This window comes from Pelmatolapia mariae, linkage group LG3_W (genome assembly GCF_036321145.2).
Source record: "Pelmatolapia mariae isolate MD_Pm_ZW linkage group LG3_W, Pm_UMD_F_2, whole genome shotgun sequence".
NCBI classification, from domain to species: Eukaryota; Metazoa; Chordata; class Actinopteri; order Cichliformes; family Cichlidae; genus Pelmatolapia; species Pelmatolapia mariae.
The window spans coordinates 51,884,592-51,904,916 of NC_086229.1; the positions used below are offsets into that span (position 1 = coordinate 51,884,592).

The following is a 20,325-nucleotide window of genomic DNA, read 5'->3' on the forward strand; positions in this document are numbered from 1 at the left end:
GCAGACCCAGAATACACTTGACAGATTAAGTGTCTCGGCTGGCCTGTGAGCACCTCAGCGTTCCTGCAGATAAACTGGAGGAGGTGGGTGGGGAGAGGGAGGTGTGGGCTTCTCTGCTTTGGCTGCTGCTACCATGACCCAGACCTGGACAAGTAGAAGAAAATTAAATGATTGATGGATAAACTCTGCTATTACTGTATAAATAATGTTTATTTTTGTTTGTTTGTAGATTTCATTTCTCTTATTTTTTGTATTCACGTCTCTTGTTCATAAGAGCTGAATCACAGGCATTGGTGTAATCACCTTCTGGTGACCTATAATTACAATATTATAGTTGTAATTACAGTTCTTTTATAACCACACAGCTTCCACAAACTGTGTATAAAGTAAAGTTTATACTGTACCATTTTCAGTGTTTTTAGACCATCTGATGGACTCATAGACACAACGGTCACCTGCAGGTCAAAGAAAATTAGTTTTCTCATTTCTGTGAGCCAAATTTAAGCATAAGTATTCATGCAAGTAGCATTTATATTAAATGTAGATATTGTTGTAGCTTTGTTTAATTCAACAGTGTTAAAACAGCAGCAGATGTTAAAGTACAGGGTGGGCCATTTATATGGATACACCGTAATAACATGGGAATGGTTGGTGATATTAAAGTCCTGTTTGTGGCACATTAGTATATGTGAGGGGGCAAACTCCTCAAGATGGGTGGTGACCATGGTGGCCATTTAGAAGTCGGCCATCTTGGATACAACTTTTGTTTTTTCAATAGAAAGAGGGCCATGTGACACATCAAACTTATTGGTAATGTCACAAGAAAAACAATGGTGTGCTTGGTTTCAACATAACTTTATTCTTTCATGAGTTATTTACAAGTTTCTGACCACTCATAAAATGTGTTCAATGTGCTGCCCATTGTGTTGGATTGTCAATGCAACCCTCTTCTCCCACTCTTCACACACTGATAGCAACACCGCAGGAGAAATGCCAGCACAGGCATCCAGTATCTGTAATTTCAGGTGCTGCACATCTCGTATCTTCACACCATAGACAATTGCCTTCAGATGACCCCAAAGATAAAAGTCTAAGGGGGTCAGATTGGGAGACCTTGGGGGCCATTCAACTGGCCCACGACGACCAATCCACTTTCCAGGAAACTGTTCATCTAGGAATGCTCAGACCTGGCACCCATAATGTGGTGGTGCACCATCTTGCTGGAAAAACTCAGGGAACGTGCCAGCTTCAGTGCATAAAGAGGGAAACACATCATCATGTAGCAATTTCAAATATCCAGTGGCCTTGAGGTTTCCATTGATGAAGAATGGACCCACTATCGTTGTACCCCATATACCACACCAAACCATCACTTTTGTTGTTCCAACAGTCTTGGAGGGATCCATCCAATGTGGGTTAGTGTCAGACCAATAGCGGTGGTTTTGTTTGTTAACTTCACCATTCACATAAAAGTTTGCCTCATCACTGAACAAAATCTTCTGCGTGAACTGAGGGTCCTGTTCCAATTTTTGTTTTGCCCATTCTGCAAATTCTGTGCACCGATCTGGGTCATCCTCGTTGAGATGCTGCAGTAGCTGGAGTTTGTAAGGGTGCCATTTGTGAGTAGCTAATATCCGCCGAAGGGATGTTCGACTAATGCCACTCTCCAGTGACATGCGGCGAGTGCTACGCTGTGGGCTCTTGCTGAATGAAGCTAGGACAGCCACTGATGTTTCTTCATTAGTGACAGTTTTCTTGCGTCCACATTTTGGCAAATCCAACACTGAACCAGTTTCACGAAACTTAGCAAGCAGTTTGCTGACTGTAGCATGGGAGACGGGTGGTCTCGTAGGGTGTCTTGCATTGAAATCTGCTGCAATGACCCGGTTACTGCTTTCACTAGATATCAACAATATTTCGATCCGCTCCTCACGTGTTAACCTCTTCGACATGTCAATGGCTGTGAACAAAGAGAAACTTGTAAATAACTCATGAAAGAATAAAGTTACGTTGAAACCAAGCACACCATTGTTTTTCTTGTGACATTACCAATATGTTTGATGTGTCACATGACCCTCTTCCTATTGAAAAAACAAAAGTTGTATCCAAGATGGCTGACTTCTAAATGGCCACCATGGTCACCAGCCATCTTGAGGAGTTTGCCACCTCACATATACTAATGTGCCACAAACAGGACTTTAATATCACCAACCATTCCCATTTTATTACGGTGTATCCATATAAATGGCCCACCCTGTACAGTCTTGCAAATTGTTTCAGAATATATTGTATATTTGAACCAGAGAAAGTGCTAACCATGAAGAAGAGAGGAGTATACTTCCTGTTGATCTTCTACCTGACTGACCCTCTGGTCATCAGTAGAACCTTTAAAACAAACAAAAAATTGAAATAAGACATACATGGAACAGTTTCCTCCTCATGTCTGTATGCTTAAATATTTAAAGAGTAAAATATCTTATATCAGAGGAACAAAAATGCTCACCTCTGGATTTTCTGTAGCAACAGAACAAGAGCAGCAAGAATATTTATTGTACCTTTTATATTTTACATATCATACATGTATTTTGCACCAAGTGAGTGGCACTCCAATTTCGTTGTACCCTGTACAATGACAATAAATGCTATTCTATTCTATTCTATTCTATAAATATGACTCCAGAAATTATTCCAATGATCATCAAAATAAGAAATGAAGAGCTTTCAGGACTGGGCACAGCTGTTGTAAATTAGAAACGTGAACTGTTAACTTCAATCAACTCAAGTGAATTTTCCATTTGAATAACAATGAAAGGTGACTTCTAAAAATAGATCAACTAAACAGATTCCAACCAAGACAGCTCTGCAACATCAACAGCACTACTCTCACTATATGTTTAGGTTTACCAGGCCTATCTAGCATAGGGTGACCAACCGTCCTCTTTTCACGTTCCGTCCGGGGCTTTTCGAGATTGATAAAAATATCCGGGTTTTCCTATATTCCGACAGAGGGCCCATGTGTGTGACGTCATTCCCAAACTGCTGCTTTGTGAGCGCTTGTTCTGAGCTCACAGACTGGACAGACAGTGCGCAGCAACGCCCCTAATGATGTTTAAAAGATCCCAAAGTGCAAGTAAATCTTTTCAGATGAACTGCAAAAGAAATTTCCCTGGTACTGAACCAGTACTGGTAATTTTTCTTATGCAGAGGAGGCATTATTTCTGTACCATTATTTAATTCTAGGGTTTTTTAAGTTGTTTCTTTGCACTTGTTGACTTGTAAAAGCCTGTGTGACATATTTTATTTCACAATTCATTAACCGCACAGAGAAGGCATCGTTTAAATATAAATATGTTTCTTTAAGCAAGTTCTTCATGACTGAGCCAAGTGTCCTCTTTTTTTGAAATCAAAATATGGTCACCCTAATCTGGCATCCTCTCCTGTTACCTGATGTAAATTACCACTGACTGGTGATTAGTTAATAAATGGTACACTTTCAGTAACTTCCCATTTTTGTCTTTTGTGGTCTGCATTTGTGTCCTCACCCTAAGAGAATCCACACAATCTGCCTCCGCATAGCGTGACAAACCCAGTGGGAAGCAATCCTCTCTTTCACTGGTAAAAAAAAAAAACACAAACACATGCAGCAAGGGTACTAGGATATCCACCCCTGTCTGGCAACTCTTGCCAAAGGGAACCCAAGAGTTTCTCCAGGAGACGTGTTCCAGATTGAGGTGAGCCCAACTGTAGCTCTGTCAATCTGTCAAACTCATGCACTAGCTCTGCCTCCTTTCACACCAATTGCTAGTTTCAGCAACTGGGAGTTGGACACCCAAGTCCTTTGCCTTTGACTATGCGAGAGTGGATACTCCTTAACACAATAGCCAGCAATGATAGCTAGGAGCTGGGGATCTTACTGCCAGGGTCTACACCCTTGATCCCCACTTGAGACACATTGCATTTAACTCCTATGGCTCCTCCTGTGAATGGCAGACCTTTAGGAGGCAGGGCTAATGTCTGCGTACAGCTAGACCCCCTGAATTGTGGTTTGCCTGGACCCTCATAACATAATGGATCAACAGATCAACACTGACCTCCCTTTACCAGCTGAAAGGGAGGTCAGTGTTGGCCTAACAAAATCTATCTCTGTGTCTCACAAAAACAATATGATTTGCTTTCTAGACCATTTACTTCATCCTGTGCTGACCTTTTTTATGTTTGTAAAATGAAGCTCAACAACAAACATGACTTACTTGATGCTGACAAGTTGAAGGCTTCACTCCACTCTGTTGAAGAATATGAGTCATCTCTGCGTCGACTCTTACACATGTAGTCTCCACCGATGGACTCAGAAACATTGAATATCCAGTAATTATTGTGTGTCCATTGTGTGGTTTGGTTGGGTCCTCTCCATCTATACTCTCACTCAGTGGTTTCAATTCAATTCAATTCAATTCAATTCAATTTTATTTATATAGCGCCAAATCACAAGAAAAGTCGCCTCAAGGCGCTTTATATTGTACAGTAGATCGCACAATAATAAATACAGAGAAAAACCCAACAATCATATGACCCCCTATGAGCAAGCACTTTGGCGACAGTGGGAAGGAAAAACTCCCTTTTAACAGGCAAAACCAGGCTCAGGGAGGGGCGGCCATCTGCTGCGACCGGTTGGGGTGAGAGAAGGAAAACAGGATAAAGACATGCTGTGGAAGAGAGGCAGAGATTAATAACAGATATGATTCAATGCAGAGAGGTCTATTAACACATAGTGAGTGAGAAAGGTGACTGGAAAGGAAAACTCAATGCATCATGGGAGTCCCCGGCAGCCTACGTCTATTGCAGCATAACTAAGGGAGGATTCAGGGTCACCTGGTCCAGCCCTAACTATATGCTTTAGCAAAGAGGAAAGTTTTAAGCCTAATCTTGAAAGTAGAGATAGTGTCTGTCTCCCAAATCCAAACTGGAAGCTGGTTCCACAGAAGAGGGGCCTGAAAACTGAAGGCTCTCCCTCCCATTCTACTTTTAAATACTCTAGGAACAGCAAGTAGGCCTGCAGAGCGAGAGCGAAGTGCTCTAATAGGGTGATATGGCACTACAAGATCATTAAGATAAGACGGGGCCTGATTATTTAAGACCTTGTAGGTGAGGAGCAGGATTTTGAATTCAATTCTGGATTTAACAGGAAGCCAATGAAGGGAAGCCAAAACAGGAGAAATATGTTCTCTCTTTCTAGTCCCTGTCAGTACTCTTGCTGCAGCATTTTGGATTAGCTGAAGACTTTTCAGTGTGTTTTTAGGACATCCCGATAATAATGAATTACAATAGTCCAGCCTGGAAGTAATAAATGCATGAACTAGTTTTTCAGCATCACTCTGAGACAGGATATTTCTAATTTTAGAGATGTTGCGCAAATGGAAGAAAGCAAGGCAAGGCAAGGCAAGTTTATTTATATAGCACAATTCAACAACAAGGTGATTCAAAGTGCTTTACAGAGACATTAAAAACAAAAACAAATAAAAAGCACGATTTAAAATTGATTAAGACAAGCAAACAAACAAACAAACAAACAAACAAACAAAACAGTATTTAAAATCAAAAATCAAAACAGTAGATAAAATCAGAACAGTAGATAAAATCAGAACAGTAGATAAAGTCAGTAGTTAAAATGTAAGTTTTGAAATTTAAGCTTAAAAGTGTGGATTTGGTGCTTTATTCAAAAGCAGCTGAGAATAGGTGAGTCTTCAACCTGGATTTAAATAAACTGAGTGTTTCAGCTGATCTGAGGCTTTCTGGGAGTTTGTTCCAGATATATGGAGCATAAAAGCTGAATGCAGCTTCTCCGTGTCTGGTTCTGACTCTGGGAACTGATAAAAAACCGGATCCAGATGACCTGAGGGATCTGGAAGGTTCATACTGGGTCAGGAGGTCACTGATGTATTTTGGTCCTAAACCATTCAGAGCTTTATAAACCAGCATCAGAACTTTAAAGTCTATCCTCTGACGGACAGGCAGCCAGTGTAAAGACCTCAGAGCTGGACTGATGTGGTCCACTTTTTTGGTCTTAGTGAGGACTCTAGCAGCAGAGTTCTGAATGAGCTGTAGTTGTCTGACTGATTTTTTAGGTAGACCTGTAAAGATGCTGTTACAGTAATCAAGCCTGCTAAAGATGAATGCATGGACTAGTTTTTCCAGGTCGTGTTGAGACATCAGATCTTTTATCCTTGAAATATTCTTGAGGTGATAGTAAGCCGATTTTGTTATTGTCTTAATGTGTTTTTCTAAGTTTAGGTCTGCATCCATCACTACACCCAAATTTCTCGCCTGGTTGGTGGTTTTTAGGTGTATAGATTGAAGTTCTCTGGTGACCTGTAATCGTTTTTCTTTGGCACCAAAGACTATTACTTCAGTTTTGTTTTTGTTTAGCTGGAGAAAATTGTGGCACAACCAGTCATTAGTTTCCTCAATGCATTTACCAAGAGCCTGTACAGGGCCTTGGTCTCCTGGTGACATTGTGATATATATTTGTGTGTCATCTGCATAGCTATGATAGTTTATTTTGTTGTTCTTTATAATCTGTGCCAGTGGGAGCATGTAGATGTTAAACAGAAGGGGTCCCAAGATGGAACCTTGGGGAACTCCACATGTGATACTTGTCTGCTCAGATGTGAAGTTACCTATTGATACAAAGTATTTCCTGTTTTCTAAGTATGTTTTGAACCAGTTTAGTACAGTTCCTGAAAGACCTGCCCAGTTCTCCAGTCGTTTGAGTAATATGTTGTGGTCAACTGTATCAAATGCTGCACTGAGATCCAGTAAAACTAAGACTGACATTTTTCCACTGTCTGTATTCAGACATATGTCATTAAACACTTTGGTCAGAGCGGTTTCAGTGCTGTGGTTCTGTCTAAAACCTGACTGGAAGGCATCATAGCAGTTATTCTGTGTTAAGAAGTAATTGAGCTGTTGAGAAACTGCTTTTTCAATGATCTTACTTAAAAATGGGAGGTTTGAGATCGGCCTGTAGTTATTCATTTGTGTCTTGTCAAGATTGTCCTTTTTCAGTATAGGTTTAATTACAGCAGTTTTTAGTGATTCTGGAAACACACCTGACGTTAAAGAAAAGTTTATGATCTGTAACAGGTCTGACTCCAAAGTCTTTGAGACCTTTTTGAAAAAACTCGTTGGCAGGACATCTAAACAGCAAGAGGAGGAGTTCAGTTGACCTAAGATGTCCTCCAGGTCTTTGTTGTTAATAGGGTGAAACTGTTTGATGGTGTTTAAACAGTTTTTTGGTGGACACAGTACATGTCCTGGATCTGCTGTTGATGTACCAATTGCTTGTCTAATCTTTTGGATTTTTTCTGTGAAGAATTTGGCAAAGTCATTGCAGGCCATGGTCGAATGAAGTTCAGCTGCCACTGACACAGGAGGGTTTGTTAGCCTGTCAACTGTAGAAAATAGGACCCGAGCGTTATGACTGTTTTTGGTGATGATGTCAGAGAAGTAGGACCTCCTTGCACTCCTCAGTTGTAAATTATAATTGTGAAGTTTCTCTTTATAGATGTCATAATGAACCTGGAGGTTTGTTTTTCTCCATCTGCGCTCAGCTTTCCTACACTCTCTTTTTTCATTTTTCACCAGTGTGGAGTTTCTCCATGGAGACTTCTTCCTTCCAGAGATAACCTTCACCTTAATGGGAGCAATAGTGTCCATTACATTTAACATTTTAGCATTGAAGCTAGTGACGAGCTCATTGACTGAACCTCTGGACAGGTCAGGTGTTAATGGGAAGACCTGGTTAAAGATCTCACTACTGTGTTCAGTTATACACCGTTTTGTGATCACTGCTGTTGATATAGTTGTGTGGGCTGAGATTTTACTTTCAAAGAAAACACAGTAATGATCAGACAGGCCCACATCAGACACAGTAACCTTTGAAATGCTCAGGCCCTTGGAGATCAGTAGGTCAAGAGTGTGTCCTCTATTATGTGTGGCCTCTGTTACATGCTGAGTCAGCCCAAAGTTGCCCAGAGTGTTACTCAGGTCTTTAGTCCCTTTGTCCTGAGGGTTGTCCACATGGATGTTAAAATCCCCAACAATAATTACACAGTCGAAATCAACACAGATCACAGACAGCAGTTCACTGAGGTCATTAAAAAAGTCTGTGCAGTATTTGGGAGGCCTGTAAACATTAAGAAACACAACTTTGGATGGGGCCTTCAGCTGTAACGCCACATATTCAAAAGACTGAAAACTTCCAGGAGATAGCTGCTTACATTGAAATGATTCATTAAATAAGACGGCAACCCCTCCTCCTCTCCTGCTCACCCTGGCCTCACTGATAAAACTGTAGTTAGGAGGGGTCGTCTCGATGAGAACAGCTCCACTGTTACTTTGGTCCAACCAAGTTTCAGTTAAAAACATAAAATCAAGGCTGTGCTCAGTGATTAAATCATTAATTAAAAATGTTTTCCCAGCTAAAGATCTAACGTTTAATAAAGCCAACTTAAGTGTTTTAGAGGTATTATTTGCCCCCTCGTGTTTGGGAGCAGTCTGTGGCACACAAGGTATGTTTACTACATTTAAAGATCTTTTAGAGTGCAGCTCTTTGTGTTTTGACCAGGCCACATGTCTCCTTCTGTCACCTAAAAGTACAGAAATTTTGAAACCTTCTAATAAACAGGGTCCCAGCTTCTCCTGGGAAAAGTCACCACTGTCATAATCCTCGCAGCCCGGACCCTCCACACATCACACATCAGACTGCGGAGACAGAGCATGAAGGTGGTAAGGAGGAACTAAGGGCGGCGAGGCTGCGCAGTGTAACTTTGGTTGCTCTGTTGAGGGCGGGGCTCGATGGCGAACCTTTGGCTGCTCTGGTGGGGGGTTAATGGGGGACAAAAAGGGATTGGGCCGGGGGGTAGATCTGAGCCCAGCATTGACCCGCTCCATCATCTCCTCAGTGAATTTCAGGTGTGGGGAGGAGGGAGAAAGGGAGGGGGAGGAGGGTGATGGCCTGTCAGGGGTTTGGGGGACTGGGGAAGGTCGTGGTCCCTGGTCCTGGTCGTTGGTGTTGTTGAGAGAGGTGGAGGCAAATAGGGACCCCTCTTCTTGCCTCAGATGTCTCTCCTTTCTGAGGCTCTTCCCGGGTGGGGGCAGATGGAGCTCCTCCTCAAGGTTTCTGCTGGGCTTTGTTTGTTCTTGGAGTACTGTTTGTTCCTCTTTATGAGATAACTCCTCGTTTATCTCAGCCTTGGCACCAAGCACAGATGGATGACGTATGGAATAAAACAAGTTGGAGGTGAACAGTTTCACCCCTGACTTGTTAAAATTAAATCCATTTGCTTTAAACAGATGCCTGCGTTCCCAAAAAATATTAAAGTTGTTGATAAAATGCACTGAGTGGTCAGTACATGCTGATATAAGCCATTTATTCAGTGCAAACAATCTGCTGAATCTCTCGTCTCCTCCTCTGACGGGCGGTACAGGCCCACTGATGAATACAGCTGCATTCAGAGAGTTTACAGTATTTAATAATCCAGTAAAGTCCCGTTTCAGAACCTCCGACTGTTGTTTGGACACATCGTTTGACCCTGTATGCAGAACAATATTTGTCACAGTTGGATATTCATCTGCAATCTGAAGAATTCTCTCCTTCAGGTTGTTGACCATATCCTTAGGAAAGCATAGGACTTTAGTGTTCTTACCGCACATCCTTTGTACATCCTTTACGGCAGAGTCACCCACAATCAGGGTTTCAGGCCTAGCCTTTAGCTTTCCCTGTGGCCTTTTACTTTTCAACAGATTTTCAGACCTTACTTCGCTACTTTTAGATGGATGGTTGTCCGATATAGATCCAGGGTCCTTTGATAGTGGAGCAAATCTGTTCTGCAGTTTCACATTCAGTTGTTTTGGAGGTTTGTTGTTAACCTTTCTATTCACGGTTGTCCAGTCCTGTTTCCTCCCGTATACAGGGGTAGAAGAGCTTCTCTGTCTCGTAGGAAGTGAAGGCCAGTCGGTTTCAGAGATTTCAGCTCGCTGTGTTCTGCCTGTGATACGTCCTCCCCCTTCTAGGAGACATGATTTGTGTCTTGGTTTTGCACCAGGACAGTCCAAGGGGGGATTATCGCTTGATGATTTATAGTAATGCACAGAGTCTACTTTCTTGGTCATGTTATCTGTGCTCCTTAGCTGTGTACTAGCTTGCTCATCGCCATTGCTTTGAATCAAAGGCAAGGTTGTTTCATTTCCACACAGTCCATTTACCTCCACATTTACTTCTAAGCGATGAATTTTTGTCTCCAGTACTGCAATCTTCTGCAGGAGTTTGTGGTAGTCATCTGTGGAGAGGGAAGGCATCTTGTTGCTAGTTAGCCTAGCTAGTTAGCCTAGCAGTTAGCACCTTTCCAGGCTATTGAGGCTGTTCGGAGTCCAGACGCTGTAATCAGGCTTCAGCTGTGTCTAGGCCACAGACACACGGAGCGCTGAGGATAAGGTAACTAAAAATGTTGCTGTTTCTGTTAAGAACACTTTAGTCCTAATGATCTATAAGTGTCCAGAAGCTCTCGCAGGTAGGCTCATACAGAAAAAAGGGAAAAAATCAGCATAAAAATCAATAAAAATCAATAAAAGAAGCAAAGCATTTGAAGAGCAAAGAGAGGAAGCGTCCACACTCACAAAAGCAGTCTTACATATTTGTTTAATATGTGCGTTGAAGGACATGTCCTGGTCAAAAATGACTCCAAGGTTCCTCACAGCATTACTGGAGGCCAAAGTAATGCCATCCAGAGTAAGAATCTGGTTAGATACCATATTTCTAAGATTTTCAGGGCCGAGTACAATAACCTCAGTTTTATCTGAATTAAGAAGCAGAAAGTTAGCGGCCATCCAGGTCTTTATGTCTTTAAGACATTCCTGCAGTTTAACTAATTGGTGTGTGTTACCTGGCTTCATGGATAGATAGAGCTGCGTGTCATCTGCATAGCAGTGAAAATTTATGCTATGTCTTCTAATGATGCTGCCTAGGGGAAGCATGTATAATGTAAATAGAATTGGTCCTAGCACTGAACCCTGTGGAACACCATAATTGACCTTAGTGGGTGAAGAGGACTCTCCATTTACATGTACAAATTGGAGTCTATTAGACAGATATGATACAAACCACTGCAGTGCAGTACCTGTAATACCTACAGCATGTTCTAATCGCTCTAATAGGATATTATGGTCAACAGTATCGAACGCTGCATAAGGTCTAGCAGGACAAGCACAGAGATGAGTCCACTGTCAGAGGCCATAAGAAGATCATTTGTAACCTTCACTAAAGCTGTTTCTGTGCTGTGATGAGCTCTGAAACCTGACTGAAACTCTTCAAATAAGCCATTCCTCTGCAGATGATCAGTTAGCTGTTTGACAACTACTCTTTCAAGGATTTTTGATATGAAAGGAAGGTTGGAGATTGGCCTATAATTAGCTAAGACAGCTGGGTCTAGAGATGGCTTTTTGAGTAAAGGTTTAACTACAGCCAGCTTGAAGGCCTGTGGTACATAGCCGATTATTAGAGATAGATTGATCATATTTAAGACTGAAGCATTAATTAATGGCAGGACTTCTTTGAGCAGTTTTGTAGGAATGGGGTCTAAAAGACACGTTGATGGTTTGGAGTAATTAATTATTGAAATTAACTCAGAAAGATCAATTGGAGAAAAAGAGTCTAACTTAACATTGATGGTATTAAGAGTAGCTGTAGACGATATTACATCTGTGGGATGATTATTGGTAATTTTTTCTCTAATGATAAAAATTTTATTTGTGAAGAAGTTCATGAAGTCATTACTAGTTAACGTTAAAGGGATGGTTGGCTCAACAGTGCTCTGACTTTTTGTCAGCCTGGCTACAGTGCTGAAGAGAAACCTGCGGTTGTTCTTATTTTCTTCAATTAGTGACGAATAGTAAGATGTTCTGGCTTTGCGGAGGGCTTTCTTATAAAGCAACAAACTATTTCTCCAGGCTAAATGATGATCCTCTAAATTTGTGACACGCCATTTCCTCTCCAGTTTACGAGTTATCTGCTTTAGGCTACGTGTTTGAGAATAATACCACGGAGTCAGGTACTTCTGATTTGAGACCTTAGTTTTCACAGGAGCTACAGTATCCAGAGTCGTACGTAGTGAGGAGGTAAAATTTTTAACAAGATAATCGACCTCTGTTGGAGTAGCGTTCAGGTAGCTGCTCTGCTCTATGTTGGTACAGGGCATTGAAGATGATAACAGTGGGTGGATTATATTCTTAAACTTAGTTACAGCACTTTCAGAAAGACATCTACTTTGATAAAGTCTACTCTCCACTGCTGTGTAATCAATTATTGTAAATGTAAATGTTATCAGGAAATGATCAGACAGCAGAGGGTTTTCAGGAAACACTGTTAAATGTTCAGTTTCTATGCCATATGTTAAAACAAGATCTAGAGTGTGATTAAAGTGGTGGGTGGGTTCTTTTACATTTTGAGAGAAGCCAATTGAGTCTAATAACAGATTAAATGCGATGTTGAGGCTGTCATTTTTAGCATCTACATGGATGTTAAAATCACCCACAATAATTATTTTATCTGAGCTGAGCACTAAATCAGATAAAAAGTCTGAGAAATCAGAGAGAAACTCTGTGTAAGGCCCAGGTGGACGATAGATGATAACAAAGACTGGTTTCTCAGTTTTACAGCTGGGGTGGACAAGGCTAAGCATCAGGCTTTCAAATGAATTAAAAGTCTGTCTTGGTCTTTCGTTAATTAATAGGCTGGTGTGAAAAATTGCTGCCACACCGCCCCCTCGGCCTGTGCTTCGAGGTTTCTGGTAGTTAGAATGACTCGGGGGTGTTGATTCATTTAAACTAACATAATCATCCGGCTGCAGCCAGGTTTCTGTGTAAATCGATTTGTTGATCAATTATTAAGTCATGTACTAACAGAGACTTGGAGGAGAGAGACCTAATATTTAATAATCCACATTTCATTGTTTTACTCTTTGGTTCAGATGTGGATACTGTATTGTTCTTTCTTTTTGATTTTTTTATGTTTAAATTGTTTATTGCTGGTTTTTAGTTTATTTTTTGTCTGTTTGGGAGCTGACACAGTCTCAGTGGAGATGGGTTTTTGGGGGGGTAGCAGGAGGAGAGAAGCTGCAGAGAGGCGTGTAAGACTGCAACTCTGCTTCCTGGTCCCAACTCTGGATAGTCATATTTTGGGGGGTTTAATAAATTGGTCCATATTTCTAGAAATGAGAGCTGCTCCATCCAAAGTGGGATGGATGCCGTCTCTCCTAACAAGACCAGGTTTCCTCCAGAAGGTTTGCCAATTATCTATGAAGCCCACATCGTTTCTGGGACACCACTCAGACAGCCAGCAATTTAAGGAGAACATGCGGCTAAACATGTCACTCCTGGTCTGATTGGGGAGGGGACCAGAGAAAACTACAGAGTCCGACATTGTTTTGGCAAAGTTGCACACCGATTCAATATTGATTTTAGTGACCTCCGATTGGCGTAACCGGGTGTCATTACTGCCGACGTGAATTATGATCTTACTGTATTTACGTTTACCCTTAGCCAGCAGTTTTAAATTTCCTTCAATGTCGCCTGCTCTGGCCCCTGGAAGACAATTGACTATGGTTGCCGGTGTCTCTAGCTTCACGTGTCTGAGAACAGAATCACCAATTACCAGAGTTTGACCCCCGGCGGGTGTGTCGCCGAGTGGGGAAAAACGGTTAGACACATGAGCAGGTTGGTGGTGTACCTGGGGCTTCTGTTTAAGACTATGCTTCCTCCTCACCGTCACCCAACCGCCCTCTTTCCCGAGCTGCTTGGGGTCTGCCGGGGAACAGCTAGCGGGGCCTACGCTATCTTCGGCTGCACCAGCTACAGGGGCCTGGCTAGCTACGGGTGAATGAAGGGTGCGAAGCCGAGTCTCCAATTCAGTAATCCTGGCCTCCAGAGCTGCAAATATGCTACATTTGTTACAGGTATCATTACTGCTAAAGGAGGCCGAGGAGTAGCTAAACATCTGACACAATGAGCAGGAAAGTGCAGAAGGGACAGGTGAAGTAGCCATGGTGCTAACGAGTCGGCTACGAGCTAAGCTAAGCTAGCGAAACAGTACAGAGACAGTGAGTGAATACTTTGGCTATAAATTAGGTAGTGAGTACACAGAAAGGGTGCTTCAGATGAAGTACGTGAAGATTATACTATGAAGAAGGAATGTATCTAAAAGTTTTTAATTAAATTGCTAAGCAGAAAAGCTACTCAGGAACACCACTGTCTTTGAGCAGGAACAGGAAGTGATACTATACCACAAAGCGAGCGAACACCACGTGACAGCGCCACAGATTTCACCTCCTTCCTGCACCTCACATTTCAGACTGATCGTCTCACCGCTGAATATCTGAGGCCAGCTGGATCGTCCTTTTACAACAACCTTTTTGGAAACTGTTTACATATATTTACAGTTGAGATACAAACAAACATAAAATCAACAGAAATAATTTAATATTGAGTTGGTTGATAGTGACGAGTGAATGTACAGTAGTGTAAAAAGTGTCTTCCCCTTCCTGATTTCCTATGTCTTGTATTTTTGACTTAAATGTTTTAGATCATCAAACAAATTTAAATATTAAACATAGATAACAAAAGTAAACACAAAATGCAGTTTCTAAATGTACTTCTTTATCATTAAGTATAAAAAAAATCCAAACCTTGTGTGAAAAAGCGATCGCCACCTAAACCTAATACCTGTTACCTCACAATAACATTTGCCTCAAGGTGCTTTATATTGTAAGGTGAAGACTCTAAAATAATACAAAGAAAACAGAGAAAACCCCAACAATCATATGACCCCCTGTGGGCAAGCGCTTTGGCAAATGTAGGAAGGAAAAACATGAAGAGATTACTGGTGTGTTTTGGATCGTTGTCCTGCTGCAGAACCCAAGTGTGCTCCAACTTGAGGTCATGAACGCATGGCTGGACATTCTCCTTCATGATGTTTTGATAAACAGCAGAATTCATGGCTCCATTTACCACAGCAAGTCTTTCAGGTCCTGGGGCAGCAAAACAGACCTGCACCATCACACTAACACCACCGTAGTTTACTGTTGGTGTGATGTTCCATTTCTGAAATGCTGTGTTACTTTTAAGCCAAATGTAATAGGACACACACCTTCCAAATAGTTCAACTATTTTCTTCTTAGTCCACAGAGTATTTTCCCAAAAGTCTTGGTGATCATTAAGATTTTTTCTGGCAAAACTGAGATGAGCCTTAATTTTTCTTTTCTTTTTTTTTGTTGTTGTTGTTGTTGTTGTCTTGGAAATCTGCCATGCAGGCCATTTTTGACTAGTCTCTTTCATATGGTGGAGGCATGAACATTGACCTTAACTGAGGCAACTGAGGCCTGACAGACAGACCTACAAAAGTTGACTCTGTTCATCTGGACGTAGCGTTTTGTGGGAGAAACATTTCATCACTCATCCAAGTGACTTCTTCAGTCTCAGCTGACTGCAGGTTTCCCCAATCTTATAACCAGTACATTTGCATAATGACTGAAACCAGTGTAGCCCAGCTAGGAAAAAAAGAGCAATGGAAAGTAATTTTTTGGTATATGATGTAAACAATTTAGTCATTTCTTTCTTTTCTTTTCTTTTCTTTTTTTTTTTGTTTAAAGGAAGATTTGGACAAATAAGATTATCTGTTGTCGTTTACCTTGGCCTATCAGCAATGAGCTCCCAGCGACCCTTGCTATTCTTATATATTTCTATACTGTGTATTGTGTATTTTGTTGTACAGTTATTTTATTTTCAACTTTAATTTATATATTTTATCTTATTCTTTCCCAGTTAAATTTACCCTTCATTCTAATTTGTGTTGTACAGTTATTTCATTTTTAACTTTAATTTTTATATTTAATTTAATTTTATTTTATTCCTATTTCACTGCATATCGTACTGTGTATGACTGTGTATGTGACAAATAAAATTTGAATTTGAATTTGAGATGAAAGAATTTAGACAGTTTTTAACTGTGAGTGATGCTGCAGTGATCGTTTGACTTAGGGCCCACTTTGGGCCCAGACATGGCTAATGATGTCAGACTTAAAGTCCGGATAGTGACAGGCAGGACTCATGATGTCCGTCACATGATGATAGGAAATATTTTTATGGTTAAAAATATCACAACAAAACTAAATACGTGGCATCATTTATGACCTCATTCAGACACTTTAAGGTTCAAATTCTTTAGTCTCACAGTGATCCAGTCAAAGCTGTCTGCACTCACTAATTTTTCTTTGTTCTTTTCTAATAAAGGGCAATTCTGAATGCTCCATGTTACCTTGAAACTGCCAGGAGCTCTGCTAAAAGGAAAAGATTAATAAATCTTGCACTAAAAAAAAACTGCAAAGATGAAACTGTCCTGCAGTGGCTGAGAGAAAATTCAGAGTCTGACACCTTCAGAAAACTCTCAGACATGTTTGATTTCCTGAAAAGTAAAATTGATGAAGAAGAAAAGAAGAACCATGATGACATAATCTTTGTGTCACATGGAGCAATCAGAGACTCCATGATCCCAGCCAGCTGTTTGCTGCCTCTGCCTAGGGCTGGGCGATATATCGAGTTTTTTAAAAATATCGATATATTTTTATACGAGATATAAGATGTGACAATATCCTTTATATCGATATAATCTATGTTACATTATAATTATAGTTTTGGAGCCACATGTTTGCCTCTCTTTCGTCCACTTTTGTCTTTACGCAACGTTACTCGACCTCGCCTCTCTCCTTAACTGAACAATACTCCCCCTCCTCCCCCATAGCTTCACTTGCAGGCAGCGACATGATGGACATGGCAAATCTCCGTTAACGAGTTACTGCGCATCGCCCCGTGCGTGGGGCTGGACGGCGTCAACTTGTTAACGAGCTAACCACGCTAACGAGCTAACCACGCTAACGCCATGCTGCCCAGAGGGGCTGCACAGCCTAAAATCCTTTCATTCTCTCAAAAGTTGACAGTGCGCCTTTTGTATGAATTCTGGTTGTGCTTGATGACCGCGAACCGATTTTATGTGGAACACAGCGCTCAGCAATCTGTCAAAAAATGTTTTATTACGACTTTGGTAAGCTACGGAGCTGCACCGCTTGATGGATTGTCGGAGCATTACGGATAACAAGGAGCCTCGCGTAGTAATACGTACTGTGCTTCAACGTAATATTACGGTATTGTGTGTGTATAAGGACCATAAATGGCACCTGTTCAGAGACATGGTTACGAAGCGGATTTCAAACTCCAGGCTGTCAGTCACGCAGTAGAAGTTGGGAACAGAGCTGCTGTGAAATCTGTTTTTGTTATTATCTTCAGCGTCTTTTAGTTTACATTTTGACTGCACAATTGTGAGCTCTTTGTTATGCACAAAAACAACATAGTTTTCTTTTATTTATGGAGCATTATTATTTAATAAATACTCATAATTTATTTTTGAGTAGTTTTTTTCATGTACATCTATGCTGTATGTTAATAAAAGTGCCTGTGTGACATCTGGGACACAGCTTTGACTCTTTTTGTTCTTACTTTATGGCTTTGAAAAAATATCGAGATATATATCTTATATCGCCATCCAGCTAAAAAATATCGAGATATGAATTTTGGGTCATATCGCCCAGCCCTACCTCTGCCCTGGTCCTGTACTTTCCCTGGAACTGCTGCACCACACCTGATGTAACCTATGGCATTGCAACAGGGAAAATGAGGCCACAGTACAGTTTTTTACTGTAGAAAAGAAAAAGACAGTAAAATTACTCCTGACCAATTTCAACCCCTGAACCTGCCAGACTACTGGAACTCACTGGAGAACTCTGGAGGATGAAAGATCCCAAACATCATTGTTAGCCCTTTGCGACCAGATGATGGTGCGTGGGAAGAATTTAAGTCTCTCTCAACAAAATATGGTCCACCAGGAAGGAACCGCATCGTCATCCCGTTCATCCTCCCAGGAGAGAGAGAAAGTGTCCCATTCTCTGTCGTTGCCTTGGCTCTGTCCCTGGTGCTCCTCTCTTCCAGGTTTAAAGCCACCGTGCACCTCGATGCCTGTCTCAGTGATGCATCTACAGGACAGAAATCTGACAGGAAGTATCTGCAGGAGCAGTACTACTGCACCGAAAACAACACTGTGATGACCTGCTCACCAGATGCATTCAGTGAGAACTGGTGGGATCGTTTTAAGAGTCTGTTTAGTTAGATGCACTCATCCACATCTTATCATCTTTTCTGTGCTAAATGTTTTAAAACTGTTTCAGAAACATTAAACCACAAAAAAAGTTTCATTGTTTGTCTGAAAAAGGAAACCCACACAGGACTCATGTTTGAACATATGCTTGAGTTTAATTACAATCACAGATGCTTCCAGTAGTTCAAAGTATCCTTCAGTTGATCAGCCAGTTTCACTTCTTTAATGAAGCCTACATGAATCAGTCTCTAGATTTTTGTGCACTTTAAGCTGTTTGTGTAGCTGCTGCTTTTCCTCAGAGCTCAGGCTGAAGGTGAATCTGCAAACAGCTCAGCAGACAAAAACAAACAGTGTGTAAACTCTGTCTCTCTGTGTAACTTAAACACCTTAATGTGTCTATTTTATTTATGATGAAATCAAACTACATTTTAGATTTTGGATTCTTGATTCTGTTTGTACTTTCTTGACTTTTTTATATAAATGTAATTTAAAACATAATGACTTTAATTTGTTGTTGTGATGTGACTGAAACAGAGTCACATGTGATAAAATCCACTGGAGCTCGCAGGTGGAAGTCAGTTTTAACCAAAAGGCATGATTAAAATGAATGAACGGTAAAAATGAAGCAGAAATTAAACTTTAATCAAAGAGCACTTTATCTCCAGAAGCATCAACTCATCTGCTTCTCAATGATATTTAGAGATTTTTTTTGTTTTGACTCTTGGTGGCGCTGCCACTTGGTGTTCGCTCGCTCTGCGGTAGAGTATCACTTCCTGCTCAAACACAGTGGTGTTTCTGAGTAGCTTATCTGCTTAGCAATTTAATTAACAACTTTAAAATACATTCTTTTTTTATAGTATAATCTTCACGTGCTTCATCCGAAGCACACTTTCTGTGTACTCACTACCTAATTTATAGCCAAAGTATTCACTCACTGTCTCTGTACTGTTTCGCTAGCTTAGCTTAGCTCGTAGCCGACTCGTTAGCACCATGGCTACTTCATCTGTCCCTCCTGCACTTTCCTGCTCATTGTGTCAGATGCAGTGATGGGAATAACGGCGTTACTATTCCTATTGTTACAACGCCGTTACAGTTACTAACAAGGAAACGTGGTCCGTTACTATTTTTCAACAAACAGACGGTTGAAGCTGTGTTCAGCTTACCGCATCTTATATCAGTTGCACGGAAGTAGCTGACTACGTAAGTACAACTTTAAGCAGCTGCGCGCGCTCCTGCAGACCGTAATCACGATCACTGTCTAGCACAACACCTGGAGCTAAGGGGGCAAAACAATCGCATGAGTGCTGCTGTTTGACTGAGGAAGAATAAAGTAGTCGTGGTAAGCCAATCACATGACCACTTCAAGACAAAGCAACAAGGTGACATATACCAGTTTATAAATTGTGTTGATAGGCCACGTAAAACCAGAGTCATGATAAACAATATATACGCTGCGTTTTTTCCTCAATAGTTTCGCCACGTTAGCGCTAGCAAGCACTCTCTGCTATTGAGTAGTGGTGGGAGGATCGATCCAAATATCGATAGTATCGATCCCAAGGCGGCATCGGTATCGGATCGATACTAGCCTGGTGAGATCGATTCTATACTTTGAGTTTTGCTTGTTTGCTACGCTGTGCTTTCGGCAAAAACGAAACAACCAGGTCGCTGGACTCACCGCTCCTGTGTCAGCGGAGAGCAGGCACACTTTGCTCCCCCTCCCCCATTCTTATGTTTCGGTGTTGCGCTGACACGTCACGTGACTTAGACACTTTGGGGGTTGTTAAGTTGTTTACATATTAATTATATATTTTTCTTTTTGTTGTTGAGAATTTTAATTGTAATTTTTGTATTATAGTTTATCAACAGTATTTGTTTTAATTTGTTTACTGGTTTGCGTGCACTTAAGATTTAAAAAAAAAAAAAATCACCACCACGGCAGACCCGATGGCATTTTCATGCTTCGCAGCATCATTTATTCTTACAATAATTACACGGTTGCTGTAACAGTACATTCAGTGGCTTCAGCTCTCCCACTGGCAGCCGTACACATCACTACCACCAAACCTGCAGCG

At 41.1% G+C, this 20,325-nt stretch overlaps 1 protein-coding gene across 1 annotated transcript in view; it reads right to left on the minus strand.

The window, feature by feature from the left end:
• Positions 1–267: 267 nt before the first annotated feature.
• LOC134623605 (uncharacterized) overlaps positions 268–20,325 on the minus strand; it is a 53,512-nt gene continuing 33,454 nt past the window's right edge. The window contains exons 6-8 of the mRNA XM_063468658.1: positions 2,317–2,385; positions 405–455; positions 268–314 (exon numbers count right to left, since the gene is read on the minus strand). Coding sequence (XP_063324728.1) covers positions 268–314; positions 405–455; positions 2,317–2,385 — 167 coding nt within the window. The remainder of the gene's footprint in view (positions 315–404; positions 456–2,316; positions 2,386–20,325) is intronic.